The following is a 16,251-nucleotide window of genomic DNA, read 5'->3' as shown; positions in this document are numbered from 1 at the left end:
TCTTCTTATTTCCAGTTTGTTCCTTCCTGGTTCTGTCACCCAAAAGTTTGATTGAGTGTGGGTGTGGGGGGGATCGGGGGTTGGGGGGGCAGTGGTAAAGCGAGTTACAGATTGCGTGTTACAGAGCGGCTACGCCACAAAGCTATTTGGTGAAAGTGGATGAGAGTTGCTCCTGGAATGAAGTCATCCCGCTGTACGGGTGGGTCGGCGCTCCTCCTCCTCCTGCCGTCAAATCCCAGAATGGCTTTTCTTGTTTGTGTGTCTGGGACTGTGAGGAACCACCTCCTGGGAGAGAGAGGAACCACCTCCTGGGAGAGAGAGGAACCACCAAGCGCTCCGTCTCCCACACCGCCACAGAAAAATAATGACCACTAGAAAAATGTAGGATGCATTTTGGATGGGGGGGGTTAATTGTTGTGATTGAAGAATGTAGCACATGGATAGAGGAGATAGCAGTGACATTATCAACAGTAGACCAGTTGAAATAAAATACATAGTGGCTGTCAAATAAAATAAAATGCAATCTCATTTCTAAATGATGACGATTTTTAAAAAAAATTATTTTTACATAAAAAAATAATTATTATAAAAAAAAATGTACTTAACTTTTTTAAATGATGACGAAAAATAAGAATCGTGTGAGAGAATCGTGATCTCAATTCTTAGAGAGAAAAATCGTGATTCACATTTTAGCAAGAATCGTGTAGCCCTACTGTCAAACCACAAACGCATGTTTTAAAGAGTTAATGGTATCAATCGCAATTAGCGCAAATATAAAAATCCATCTCAAAATGAATCTGTGGAGACTGTGGTGGTGAGGAAACACGAGGAATCCAAGGATTCATACATTTCTACCACAGGAGTCTTCAACAACACTGGATAATGACCCATGCTGTGAAGACGTCTGTTTCTCTGATGAAACGATGGCTCTGGTGACAGAATCAGTCTGTCTGCTCCTTCGGAACGAGGAGCACAGATCCATCTTCTGAACGCATGTGTTCCTCTGACAGAGCAAGAGCTTTGTTGACGCCACAGAATTGGACCATTGGCTCACCCGGAAGAGGGGGCACCGCTAGCATCATTAGCGAAGATGTGGTTAGCATTGTGGTTAGCATCATTAGCGGAGATGTGGTTAGCATTGTGGTTAGCATCATTAGCAGAGATGTGGTTAGCATTGTGGTTAGCATCATTAGCAGAGATGTGGTTAGCATTATTAGCAGAGATGTGGTTAGCATCATTAGCGGATATGTGGTTAGCATCGTTAGCGGAGATGTGGTTAGCATCATTAGCGGAGATGTGGTTAGCATCGTTAGCGGACATGTGGTTAGCATCGTTAGCGGAGATGTGGTTAGCATCATTAGCAGAGATGTGGTTAGCATCATTAGCAGAGATGTGGTTAGCATCATTAGCAGAGATGGTGTTAGCATCGTTAGCAGAGAGGTTAACCTCATAAGGTTAACCCTTTCACTACAGACGGTCAACCCTTTCCCTACCACACTACAGGCGGTTAACCCTTTCACTACCACCCTTTCACTAATCACAACCGTGATTAACACTTTGAGTGCCACGCCGGGTTTTCCTTTTTGCCCCCTTGATGCCACGGTCCACTTCAATGTTAACGTTAATATCGCCTAATCTATGTTTTAAATTATGGTTATGTGTCTAATCTGCCCGTCACTTATCAAAGAATCATTTTCCAGTCAGTGCTGTCAAGGCAGATTGGTTTTTTATCGCTTCATTTCTGTTTCAGAGCATTTTGAAAAGCACCCGTTTTGAAATAAAAAACAGTTCATTCTAGACCATTCTGTGATAATCGTCTTTTACTGGAATATTCCAGAACGCTGATATTCGTCGGCCTATTTATGAATCATTTTCAAATAAACACTAGATGATCAATATTATACGGGCGCGCAAGCACATTCGCGCCGCGCACGGATAATCGGCGCGTTCATTTCCTCATGGCTTTTTTCAGTAAAACCGAAAGAGCCCATTTCACATAACGGCCTATATCTTCATCAAAATTAGTCTGATTATCCTAACACTGATAACATAGATTCCTTACCTGACATCAGATGGTATCCAACTGGTATATTCCAATTCCTGATCACCATTCGAAAAAATCGATAAGTGTATGGATCCAACGTGATACAGTAGTACACATGATTCCGCGGGGCTGAGAGGCTCCAGAATGAACTGTGGTAACCCTGGCTGGATCAGTGGACTGGAAAATGTGGAGTACCGGATTTTTTTCCCCATCCATTTTCATTGAGTCCATTCCAAAATCCCTTATGTCATCTGGGAGACGATAGGGGGCGCTTTTTTCCACATATGATCGCCGGCGGCACTCGTGTATACTCGGGTAGGCTCGCGTGATGCAATATGATTTCAGATCGCTAAAAAAAAAGAATTCCGAGAAATCTCGTGAGTGGCTTTCAACATAACTATCGGAAACCCGAGATATCTCGTGTGTGGCAGTTAAAGTGTTAAACTGGGTATAAAATATATAAATTAGTACTACTGAGCAATAGTGCTAATCAGATGTATGTACAGAGTTGTAGTATTAATATGTAAACTGAATGGTATAAATAATAATAAAGACAGTATGTACCTCTGTTTAGAGTCGGCATCTGTAAGAATGGTAAATGGTGCATTTATATATCTCTTATCCAAAGTGCTTTACAATTTGTTCCTCACATTTTACCAATTCACTCACACATTCACACACAGACGGCAGAGGCAACCATGCAAGGTGCCAACCTGCTCATTGGTAGCAGTTAGGGGTTAAGTGTCTTGCTTGAAAACACTGTTTAGAGTCGGCATCTGAAAACACCCTGTTTAGAGTCTGAAAACACTGTTTAGAGTCAGCATCTGAAAACACTGTTTAGAGTCTGAAAACACTTTTTAGAGTCAGCATCTGAAAACACTTTTTAGAGTCAGCATCTGAAAACACTTTTTAGAGTCAGCATCTGAAAACACTGTTTAGAGTCAGCATCTGAAAACACTGTTTAGAGTCAGCATCTGAAAACACTGTTTAGAGTCAGCATCTTAAAACACTGTTTAGAGTCGGCATCTGAATGAGGACTAGTTAGAGGGCTAGATGATCACTTCCCCTTGATCCAGGATAGAATCGGGACACCCTATGCTACGCAGCCCCATGCCGAATGGAGTGGTGGGGTCACGAGGCAGGGCCCAGGCTGGAGGGGTGGGGTCACGAGGCAGGGCCCAGGCTGGAGGGGTGGGGTCACGAGGCAGGGCCCAGGCTGGAGGGGTGGGGTCACAAGGCAGGGCCCAGGCTGGAGGGGTGGGGTCACGAGGCAGGGCCCAGGCTGGAGGGGTGGGGTCACAAGGCAGGGCCCAGGCTGGAGGGGTGGGGTCACAAGGCAGGGCCCAGGCTGGAGGGGTGGGGTCACAAGGCAGGGCCCAGGCTGGAGGGGTGGGGTCGCGAGGCAGGGCCCAGGCTGGAGGGGTGGGGTCGCGAGGCAGGGCCCAGGCTGGAGGGGTGGGGTCACGAGGCAGGGCCCAGGCTGGAGGGGTGGGGTCACGAGGCAGGGCCCAGGCTGGAGGGGTGGGGTCACGAGGCAGGGCCCAGGCTGGAGGGGTGGGGTCACGAGGCAGGGCCCAGGCTGGAGGGGTGGGGTCACGAGGCAGGGCCCAGGCTGGAGGGGTGGGGTCACAAGGCAGGGCCCAGGCTGGAGGGGTGGGGTCACGAGGCAGGGCCCAGGCTGGAGGGGTGGGGTCACGAGGCAGGGCCCAGGCTGCTTATAGCTTATCCGCAACAGTAAGTTACTTCCGGGGTAGGCCTGATTGGCCCCGACAGGCACGTGACGCGCAACTTTCAGGCGCGTGAAGCGTGGCACGTGACGCGCTTGCGGAATTACGTAACCGTCCAAATACGCCATGACTTTCATTCGGCGCTTCAGCTCACCTGGCAGAGCAACCGTCCTGCGATCCTGCGGTCCGTTGTTGACGGGAGTTCGAATCCCATCAAATCTTTTTTTTTTAACGTGATTTTTTTTTAACGTGTATTCTTTCGCCGGTTAAGGTTAGGCATGGTTAAGGTTAAGGTTAGGCATTGTTTCGGAGTTGGTTAAGGTTAGAACGGTTAAGTTTAGGCGCTGTTAAGGAGCTGGTTAAGGTTAGAGTTTGTGTTAGAGAATGGCAATAGACAGCCTATTTCCGCGCGACAGCTCTCAGCAGCCTCGTTGCGCGTCCTGAGTTTGCCGCGTCACGTGCCTGTTGGGGCCAATCAGGCCTACCCCGGAAGTCACTTACTGTTGCGGAACAGTTACACGCGCCCAGGCTGGAGGGGTGGGGTCACGAGGCAGGGCCCAGGCTGGAGGGGTGGGGTCACGAGGCAGGGCCCAGGCTGGAGGGGTGGGGTCACGAGGCAGGGCCCAGGCTGGAGGGGTGGGGTCACGAGGCAGGGCCCAGGCTGGAGGGGTGGGGTCACGAGGCAGGGCCCAGGCTGGAGGGGTGGGGTCACGAGGCAGGGCCCAGGCTGGAGGGGTGGGGTCACGAGGCAGGGCCCAGGCTGGAGGGGTGGGGTCACGAGGCAGGGCCCAGGCTGGAGGGGTGGGGTCACGAGGCAGGGCCCAGGCTGGGTATTTATTGGGATCGACCCCTTTTGTCTCGGTAATGCAGCAGCAGGAGAACGAAGCAGCTTTGCTGGGAGACACACTTTGGTTGAACTGTTTTTGTTGTTAATGCAATGCACTGCTCTGTTATATTTTTATTGAACTATTTTATCACACTTTTTTACTTTTCACTGATGCACTGCCCTGTTGTATGTTAAATACCCCCTGTTGTATGTCTGTTCTATTTTATTATGTTTAGCCTATTTTTAAACTGAATCGAACCGCACTTTTTTTTCATACTCTTGTCTATTCTATTTTTATTATTTGTATTACTGAATGAAACCGTAAACAGAGAACCTATTGGGATGCTAGATCCTAATGTGAAACACTGTGATTTACCTTACCTTGCTACCTCTCTATCTTTTTTATGCTCGCTTATGCCTGTATTTTTCACTGTTGTGAAGCACTTTGAACTGCAACTTCTGTATGAAAAGTGCTATACAAATAAAGTTATTATTATTATTAATATTCTTTTTCCCGTGTGCCGCCTCTCTCGCTGACAGAACCGCGTGGAGATCAACGACGTGGAGCCGGAGGTCTTCAAGGAGATGATGTGCTTCATCTACACAGACAAGGCCCCCAACCTGGACAAGATGGCCGACGATCTGCTGGCAGCCGCCGATAAGGTAACGAGTCCAGCGGTCTCAGTTAGTGGAAATAACTGTGTTGTGTTTAGAGTCCAATGGTCTCAGTGGAAATAACTTCTGCTGTGTTTTGAGTCCAACGGTTCAGTGGAAATAACTGTTGTGTTTTTAGTCCCAACGGTCCAGTGAAAATAACTGTGTATGCTTGCCCAGATGCTTGATCTACTGTAATCGTTCCTGCCACACATCAGATTGAAAACAAAGCTCCGAGCCACACACTAACGGAATAAATAGTTACTGTATGAATTTTCATCTCAAAGAACGTATTTGAAATAAGTGGCGTTGTCTGCATTTTTAGCTTATCTTTTACAGCGTCTTTTACGTCTCTGGCAATAATAGTTATTAGAGGCTAGATTTCTCGTAGACGAAAAATACACCAGTCTATAGATATCAATTTTCCCTACATAACGCTACTTGCCTTGACAAAATCTGTGCATTGGTTATCCAGATACAGATGAATTATCATCTCAGAATAACGTATAAGTGGCGTTGTCTGCGTTTTTAGCTTATCTTTTACAGCGTCTTTTACGTCTCTGGCAATAATGGTTATTAGAGGCTCCATTTTTCGTGGACGAAAAATACACCAGTCTATAGAAATAAATGCATTCGAAAAGTTTATTTAGGAACCAATAATTGTTTATTTTTTTGCGATTACCGCGGTGGTTTGAATGGCTTCGCAAATTTGTGCGGTAAGGAAAAAATCAATACCGCGGCAGCCCTAACACACACACGCACACACACGTTCACCTGCCGCGTGCCTAATTTCTGGCTTATTTGTCACTTCCTGGATCTGCCAACAGCGCTGTCAGGAGTGCAGACTGCTCCTCGAGCCACACATTTGGGCATGTCTGCGCTGGTATCTCATCCGTGCAAATGTCGTTAGTGGATAGCTCGCAAAGATGGAGCAGAATCCGCCTTAAAACCCAGCGCAGGTGATTGATTGAAAATTGTATTAACCGATTGCAGAATGGGTACAATACAGTACGGCTCAATACACACAATTCTTAAGAGGATGCAGACCAGAGAAAGACTTTAGTCTTGTTTACATCAGGGTCCCCCATTTTCAATTCATAATGAATTGTAAGTAAGGGTGCAACTTGTTCCGTGCAATCCATTCTTTGTGGATCTAGCCCCTAGTGTTTAGACCTCTACACTACCCAGTCACTCTAGTGTTTAGACCTCTACACTACCCAGCCACACCTAGTGCTTAGACCTCTACACTACCCAGTCTGACCCAGTCTGTTCTGTATGGACAGAGTTGTACAAGCTCACTCTCTTTCACTCTGTACCTAGAAGTGCTGCCCGTGCTACTTGTGCTGTTCTTGACATTGCACTGTTCTCTCCTCTGTTTTAATTAAAATAATTGATTGCTGTGACTATAAATCGCTTTGCCTTGAGATTCCGTTTTGAAATCTGGTGCCTAGGGGGCCAGAAAGTTTGCTAATCGCTGCAAGAATACTTTTTTCAAAAGTCAAATCATGTAAACGCATGCTATCCTATTGTGATGAGCGCATTCAGACGCTGAGATGTCTGGATATGATAGCAGGGATTATGCCCATATTAGATTAGATTAGATTCAGTTCTTGTGCAAATGTAACAGTAAAGTGCAATAGTGATATTATACAATGTACAGGAGATTAAACTGGGTATAAAATATATATAAATTGGTACTACTGAGTAATAGTGCTAATCGGATGTATGTACAGAGTTGTAGTATTAATATGTCCAGTGATACAGGTATAAAGACTGGTAGTAAGTCATACTGGTAGTATTAATATGTACAGTGATTAGGGTGACCACCAGTCCTGATATTGGGCCGTTTGTCCCGCGTCCCGCAACAACAAAGCAATGTCCTGCAATTCAAAGATAAAAAAAAAAATATATATATATATATTTTTTATTTTTTATCTTTCAAAGATTATTATTTAAAAAATGTTTTAAATGTTGTTAATTTAATGCCTCGTTCCAATACCCTCTTATATTTAAAATAAAAAAATCGGGCGACGTCACAAACCAATGCATTGCGCAGCCGAGCAATAGTATCCATCTGCAGGACCACAGCACGACACATTTAGGACCGCGACACTTTGCGGACCCACACTCTCCAGACCCTCGCTCCCATTGGCTGATTTGGGTCACGTGACCGTCCCACCCAATGGCTGAGTGGAGAGTGTGGGTCCGCAAAGTGTCACGGTCCTGAGAGTATCGGTGCTGTGGTCCTGCAGCAGGATGCATCTCCAGCCGAGGCTGCTGAGCAGCTCACTCGAGTCGCGCTGCCTGTCACCTGTCCGAGCCGGTGTTCTGCAAAATTCTACTACTCTGCTGAGAACTGCTGCCGTAGCGCGAATCTATGAGGCGCCGTTTGGGACAAAAGCCTGACTAATACAAGACACCGCCTATCCAAAGCCTGACTTATACAGGACACCGCCTATCCAGTTATCCTGCGCGACCCAGTTGGTCCGCGAGAGAGGGCCAGTTGGTGCGCCGATTGGGACAAAAGCCTGTCGAATACGAGACACCGAGGTCCAGTTGGTCTGCGCGCGGCGACATGTTTTTTCGAATACAGACACCGAGGTCCAGTTGGTCTGCGCGCGCCGACATGTTTTGTCGAATACAGACACCGAGGTCCAGTTGGTCTGCGCGCGCCGACATGTTTTGTCGAATACAGACACCGAGGTCCGGTTGGTCCGCGCGCGCTGACATGTTTTGATCCGCGCGCGCGGACAACTTTTGGTACGCGAGAGAGGCCCAGATGTCCGGCGAGAGAGGCCCAGATGTGTCCGCGGGCCACCCAGATGGGTATCGCTCGCGGACCAACACTTAAAAGAATAAAGTGGTGTACTCCTTAATTTATGCACTTACAATCACCAGAAAGGCTTTCGAAATGCCATGTTGGCCTCAATATTTTCAAAACAAATTATATGAAAAGGTTATGAAATGAACAACATAAACAAGAATGTGATAAAATATGTAATAAAAACGGAGCTCAGACTGTATCTGTATTACATGTCATATATGTTATGATGAATTGAAAATGGGGGACCCGGACGTAAACAAGACGAAAGTCTTTCTCTGGTCTGCATCCCATTAACAATTGTATGTATTGAGCTGTACTGTACTGTACCCATTCTGCAATCTGTTTTCAATCAATCTATCTCAACGCATACATTTGATCGTAGAAATCGTGACGACGGTCAGAGTGTCTTCGATAATGTTGGGGGTCCTTAATTCCTGTATGCGAATTCTTATTGGCATCATGCAGCACTATCATCATCATCCGTATCAACTAACATTACATTAGAGGAGGAAGTTGGACACATGTTTCATCATTAAATGTCAGCAGATAATCAAAACTAGCTAGTATGATGATTGCTATAGCTTAAAAAAAACGGTATGCCCTGGTATGTATGTGACAAAATAAACCTTAGTAAGGCAAGTATCCCTTTACTTGAAGTGAACAAAGTGCTTCTCATGTACTCATGTGTACAAGTTCATATTATGGTCTACAAATGGTAATGTTAGTATATTAGTATACTAGTATTGTCCAACTTCCTCCTCTAATGTACATGTAATGTTAGTTTATACGGATGATGATGATAGTGCTGCATGATGAAGAATTCGCATACAGGAATTAAGGACCCCCAACATTATCGAAGACACTCTGACGTCACGATTTCTACGATCAAATGTATGCGTTGAGATAGATTGATTGAAAACAGATTGCAGAATGGGTACAGTACAGTACAGCTCAATACATACAATTGTTAATGGGATGCAGACCAGAGAAAGACTTTCGTCTTGTTTACGTCCGGGTCCCCCATTTTCAATTCATCATAACATATATGACATGTAATACAGATACAGTCTGAGCTCCGTTTTTATTACATATTTTATCACATTCTTGTTTATGTTGTTCATTTCATAACCTTTTCATATAATTTGTTTTGAAAATATTGAGGCCAACATGGCATTTCGAAAGCCTTTCTGGTGATTGTAAGTGCATAAATTAAGGAGTACACCACTTTATTCTTTTAAGTGTTGGTCCGCGAGCGATACCCATCTGGGTGGCCCGCGGACCCATCTGGGCCTCTCTCGCCGGACATCTGGGCCTCTCTCGCGTACCAAAAGTTGTCCGCGCGCGCGGATCAAAACATGTCAGCGCGCGCTGACCAACCGGACCTCGGTGTCTGTATTCGACAAAACATGTCGGTGCGCGCAGACCAACTGGACCTCGGTGTCTGTATTCGAAAAAAACATGTCGGCGCGCGCAGACCAACTGGACCTCGGTGTCTCGTATTCGACAGGCTTTTGTCCCAATCGGCGCACCAACTGGGTCGCGCAGGATAACTGGATAGGCGGTGTCCTGTATAAGTCAGGCTTTGGATAGGCGGTGTCTTGTATTAGTCAGGCTTTTGTCCCAAACGGCGCCTCATACGAATCGCAATGAAAAACATATGTTTAAGATATTGTTTAAGATATATCAACAACAAGACTCAACAAGACGTTCGTCAGCAAGGTGGCAGGATATTGTAGTGTGAACGATTGTGGGTCATGCGAATGCGTGCGCCATGCGTGCCAGCAGGTATAGTAGAATTTCGCAGAACACCGTTTCAGATGATCCCCAAAAGGTAGAATGCAGGATCTGCCACTGACAGGAGCTTCACCATCACACATGGAGGAGAGGGGGACGTCACATATAGTTGTTCAGCAAGTCTGGCCCGACTATTATTGAGAACTGAATCAATCAGAGGGTCGGTTTGTTATAATAACAGAATACACGGGGAGTATCGCCGGGACACTGTCCAGAGGGAAGGGGGCAATAGAATCCGGAGGCTAATATCCCCAAAACCGGAGGTGAGTTTAATAAGATTAATAACAAAATGAGCTATATATAGCCTACCGTCTGCGTCGAATATGATATATAGGCATTTAAATAATAAATACATTTATTTAATTCTAATTAGCAATAAAAAAAAAGGAAATACTTTTTTTTTTTCATCTGTACATTTCCGTTCTATACCGTTTTGAATACGAGTATAGTTTTGGTGATTTCTAGTAATTCCAGAGAAAGACGCGATAATGCCCTTTAGTGGAATAGACAAAACACGTTGTAATTTTTCGGCTGATTTATGAATAGTTTTCAAATAAATGCTAGATTATCGATAGTATGTGTTCTCATGCACAATACAGAAGCGGGCTGAAAAATCGCTTATCCGTGCATTGGTCGGCGGCAACAGCACGCACACACACACACACACACACACACGCTCCCAGTCTCCCCAGTCAATGTGGTATAACGATACTGCATGCCCGAAAAGGAAAACCTGGACCGGACTTTTTTTTTTATGCATATCCCCTGCCAATCCAATCCAATGATGTGCAATACCATCCGGGAGACGATAGGTGGCGGTATTTGCCCTTTTGCGAGCTCAGACCCATTCCCAACGATAACATCAGGTTGGATGGATGAAAATGAATGGATATTGCTAATAAAAGAAATAACGATTAAAACCCGACTATCGTCGTGATTGGCGCTCAAGCGTTGGCGAGTTAACCCGACTATCATCGTGACTGGCGGCCAATCAGTGTTAATTTTGGCAGCTATTTTCATCTTAGTCTTAGTCATGTGTCAAGTGCTAGTTTTCATCATATTTAGTCATCTTCATTTATTTTTTGTTTAGTCAGTTTTAGTCAACTAAATGTCTGAGCATTTTAGTCTTAGGGCATGCGTCCACCTATCTCACATTTCCAGCTGAAAAACGCTGGCAGTGCGCCGGTAGTGCTGGGGTGGAGCGCTTGCGGTGAGAGAAAAACGCAGTGTGAGCCTTTTGTAGCTATGGCAACAAGCTGTCAGTCACCAACAGTGATGCCGGTAACGCGTTACTAAGTAACGCGTTATTGTAATCTGATTACTTTCCCCCGAAAATAGTAATCTAACGCGTTAATCTTTAAAAGCCAGTAATCTGATTGCAGTTACTTGTCCAAGTGGCTGTGCATTACTATTTCGTTACTATCTCATCATAAATTCATAATGCAGGCGGAATGCAGTATTTTATTTCGTTTTCGACAGTCAAAAATACATTTTGAGCTGTTTTTCTTTTGGGAGTGACGTAGTGTGGCAGTGAAAGGGTTACACAAGAATGTGTCCCCGCGGCGTGACTGGACACTCTGTCTGTGAGTGACATCTGCTTTGGTACAATCACATTCCCCATCCACAGTCTGCGAATCAGAGGCAGAGTAGGGCGGGTCTTCACAGCACGTCATGTGACATATGCGCCAATCGTGTGACAGCAGGGCTCCGTCGTCGGAGAATTCCACCCCAAAACGCTTGGCAAAATTAAAAGTGAGTTTCTGTTCAGACTTCCATCCCAAAACGCTCGTATAGCCTCAGTCACTACTTCACGTTCATATGCAGAGGAAACAAAATACTGTCTACCTCTAAAAACAGCACATCCAATTGCATTGAAAGCATCTGGAATCACAACACTGGGGGACCCTGATGTAAACAAGACAAAAGTCTTTCTCTGGTCTGCATCCCCTTAACAATTGTATGTATTGAGCTGTACTGTACTGTACCCATTCTGCAATCTGTTAATAAAGTTTTCATTCATTCATTCATTCATTCATTCACTAGCCGACGCTTCGACTAGGTACAGGAGGACTCGGAGGCCAGCCAAACAGCAAAAGAGAGAGATTGTTTCTTTCCCTTTTGATTAATGTATATTTGATGGTGGCAGAGCAAAAGCTCTTATTTGCCAGATTTACAGTTAATTTACATGTTAAAGAGAGACTGATTGTATGTTTATAGAGAGACATTTATAAAAACAATTTAATAGTTACAGTTGATATAATTGAATAGTTCAGCCTGCATTTGTTAGATGTGAATGGATATACACTGGTTTTGTAAAACCGCTGGCTGCTCTAATGCTGTGAGCATCATAGACTGTTGCTTTACCATACTTGATGGTACAGAAGCTGAAGCACTAGTTTAACAATTTACGTTATGTGCAGAGAAACAAGTTAAAAACAATTTATGCACTTTCAATAAAGCGTTTAAAAAAAACGGTTGGGGGAACGACGACGACTTCGTAACCTAGTTACTTTCAAAGTAACTAAGTTACTCTGATAATCAAGTAATCAGTAAAGTAACTTGGATTACTTTTTAAAGGAGTAATCAATAATCAGTAATCGGATTACTTTTACAAGTAATCTGTGGCATGGCATCACTGGTCACCAACCTATCTGATGACGAGAGAGAAAGAACTCTAGCGACAACTACATGACAGCCATCTTGTAATAATAACTTTTATCGTATTTTACTGCCGCGGTTTTGCACATATAGCATATCTTAATACACTTTATTGTATATTAATTATATATATAGTTATTGCCTGACACCACAGTTCGCCCTTTGCTTTTTATTAGCTTTTATTAGTGTATTTGTGCTTTGTCGCGAATCTCAATGGCCTGTCTCTTGTGGGTAGACAGCCAAGACAGGCAGGCAACTCCGGTGTCAGGTAGAGCTGCCGCGATAACCGCATTACCGCGGTATCGCTGTTGCATCACGCCCACCGCAGAGTTGGGCTGAATACCGCATCACCGCTGGTTTTTATAAAAATAATAAAGTAGCGCCCAGACGTTGGGCTTGCGGCTCTGCAGATATACCCTACTTGGTTCCAAGCGACCCTATTGGGTAGAAGTGGTACCAGAAAAGTCATGTGAAACATTGCAGACCACCGATTGGTCAGAAGAGAGACACGTTACACGTTGGAGTCTCTGAACAAAAACAGAAAGCCGCCATCTTTACTGCCTCGCTAAGGATGTATTTCATTCAGGATTTGTTTGCGACAGCACCAACTGCAATAAACAAAAAAGGATGGATTCACTGTGTATTCTGCCTAATTTATTAATGAAACAAAACCGACATCAACCCAATTTACCACCGAGCGGAGAGTTTAGTGTCACAACAAGATCGCTGATGTGTTAAGTTGGTTGTTGTTATTAGCCTAATACTACCGTCAGCAGATATACACGAGAGGTAACGTTAAACCCGGGTTGCTTGGTAGAATAGACACAATGAGGTAACGTTAGCTTTAGCAGAATAGACACAACGAGAGTCTGGTTAATCTTGTTATTGATTGATTGATTGAAACTGTGTTAAACTCTGGCTTGCTGCAAGCCCTCGGACATGGCTATGCCCACGGAGCTTTCAGTGTACACAAGCGGCCCCGCCTGCATCCCCACACGGAGACAAACGGAGTAGTACCTGGCTGCAGTGGAAAAGGAACGAAGTACCAGGTACCTAAAGCGGGTCGAGTCGAGTAGGTACTATGCAGTGGAAAAGCGCCATTAGACTAGAGGCAGGCTATAAGAGTAGACTACTAAAAAAAAAAAAAAAATGCATTCAAACTTTTTTTTTTTTTTTTTTTTGCGCACTGTGCGGTAATAACCGCGGCGGTAGGAAATATTTCGCAAATTTGTGCGGTAAGGAAAATATCAATACCGCGGCAGCTCTAGTGTCAGGTTACAAACAGAGTGGTAGATATGATTGGCTGTGATTGGTTGTCTGCAAATGCGCTTGGCGCATCGCTCTGAAAAGTTCAGAAAGTTTCAACTTTAAACGCTGGGTGCGGCCGCAGAAAAAAGCTGAAAGGCGCTGAAAAAAGAAGCCGACTGCAGCGCATTTCCTATAGGCGGCAGCATGTGGCCGCATATGCTCCCTCCCCATTGGGATCAATTGAAAAAAGACGCTTGCGGCCATAAAAATGAGATAGGTGGACCCGGGCCCTTAGTCAGTTTTTGTCTAAATTGTCTTTTTTGTTTTAGTCTAGATTTTGTCGACAAACGGATGACATTTTTGTCTATTTTTAGTTAATGTACTAAAAAATATATAATTTATATTATATAAATTATAAAACTTTTTTTTTCTTTTTTTTTTTACAGCTACTGTTTTATATATACTGTTTTTTTAGTAATAACTAGAAAGTAATGGTATTTATTCAACAACAGGTGATTGTATAGATTAGTATTAGTATCATTAAATGACAACTATGCTCAACTATGCTTTACCCACGGAAAGGTTGTTGGCACATTGGTTCCACACGGACATTATACGTTGTTGCACTTGCTTCCAGAAGGCTCTGTTTAGGTTAGCTAGTAGCAGAGGCTCTGTTGTGATTTTTAATGCACAATAAATGTTCAAGATTCTCAGACTCTTATCATTTGGCACTAAATGGCTGTCCGCATTATGTCATTAATTGCGTGCATGTGTGGGAGAAGTAGATCAGTTAGCCACGTTAGCGTGAGCTAGGTTAGCCACTAGTTAACGCGAGCTAGATGGAAATACAAACAATGTAACGTTACTGGTGAAAAAGTGATTTACCTTGGAATACTCCTTTGCCAACTTGCTGTACTTTGCTTGCAGGTCTGCAGCTGGATTATGAATAGTCCCAACTTTAGCCAAGGTAACGTTAAGCTAAAACTAGCTTTTCAGATAGCTCTTTCTTCAGCTAATGCTAATAACACAGAGCTCCCCGTCAGCCGTCGCACTGCTCTGTCGGGACGATGGCATTAAGAAAAGTTATAATTATTTTGTCTAGTCTTGTTTTAGTCAACAATATCAACATACATGAAGATAAATTTCGTCCTGGTTTTTGTAAATAAAATTTGTGTCCTCAGTTGTGGTCAACGATATTTAATTAACTATTTAGTCATGTTAGCGCCACATGGTCTTCAATAACGTGACATCACGTCTCGTTGTCGTCATGAAAAAAAAATTCGTTGAGGAACATCTTTCGTCATAATTTTTGTTGACAAAATTAACACTGCGTCCAATGAATTAATATGTACAGTGATACAGGTATAAAGACACTGGTAGTAAGTGGTACTGGTAGTATTAATATGTACAGTGATACAGGTATAAAGACACTATGGTAGCAAGTGGTACTGGTAGCATGACGTGGTGGTCTTCATCTCTCCTCTTCTTCACACAGTATGCTCTGGAGAGGTTAAAGGTCATGTGTGAGGACGCTCTCTGCACCAGCCTCTCTTCATCTTTCCTCCTCTTCCTCACACAGTATGCTCTGGAGAGGCTGAAGGTCATGTGTGAGGACGCTCTCTGCACCAGCCTCTCTTCATCTCTCCTCTTCCTCACACAGTATGCTCTGGAGAGGCTGAAGGTCATGTGTGAGGACGCTCTCTGCACCAGCCTCTTCATCTCTCCTCCTCTTCCTCACACAGTATGCTCTGGAGAGGCTGAAGGTCATGTGTGAGGACGCCCTCTGCACCAGCCTCTCCGTGGAGAACGCAGCTGAGATCCTCATCCTGGCCGACCTGCACAGCGCCGACCAGCTCAAGACACAGGCTGTGGACTTCATCAACTAGTGAGTTAAAAGAGTGTGCGTGTGTGTGTGTGTGTGTGTGTGTTAGGGCTGTCCCCGAAGCCTGTTTTTGGGATTCGAACTTCGTCAGGGTTTTTCGAACGGACGTTCGAACCTTAGTTTTTAATAATAAAAATAATGCAAAATTTCGTTTTTTCAAATCCTTTTCTTCTTATTATTTTTTTGATAAATATCCTCAAACTAAATCCTCAATTTGAATAAAGTGATTAATCTGATTAAATTAGTATTTTCTTTTTATTAAATCAGCTTTCTTTAATGAATATAACTCATCAGTTTTAATAATATAATAATGTAGCCTAATTATCTGCAACTGAAGAAAAACCCCATTGGTTTAAACAGAATGAATAGACCCATACAATTTTTATTATTAAAAATTCAAATGTTGATTTAGAATTAGAATGCCAACGTAACGAACGAAGGTCCGAATGTTTGGGCTCAGCCCTAGTGTGTGTGTGTGGGGAACGGATTGGAATCTTTGGGGATCTCCATGATTCAATTAGAATTATATTCTTGGGGGTTTCATTCATGATTAGATTTTTTTAATCAATTCTCAATTCATTGTGATTATCTATG

General features: G+C 44.0%; 1 protein-coding gene across 1 annotated transcript in view; it reads left to right on the top strand.

The window, feature by feature from the left end:
* The window catches only part of spop (speckle type BTB/POZ protein), a 116,782-nt gene that overhangs the window by 95,056 nt on the left and 5,475 nt on the right, over positions 1 to 16,251 (top strand). Inside the window, exons 8-9 of the mRNA XM_084322816.1 lie at positions 5,138 to 5,260; positions 15,518 to 15,660. Coding sequence (XP_084178942.1) covers positions 5,138 to 5,260; positions 15,518 to 15,660 — 266 coding nt within the window. The remainder of the gene's footprint in view (positions 1 to 5,137; positions 5,261 to 15,517; positions 15,661 to 16,251) is intronic.

Source organism: Notolepis coatsorum, assembly GCF_963971535.1.
Source record: "Notolepis coatsorum genome assembly, chromosome: 10".
NCBI lineage: Eukaryota > Metazoa > Chordata > Actinopteri > Aulopiformes > Paralepididae > Notolepis > Notolepis coatsorum.
The sequence above is the reverse complement of the archived record's forward strand: the minus strand, read 5'-3'. Positions and strand labels throughout refer to the sequence as shown.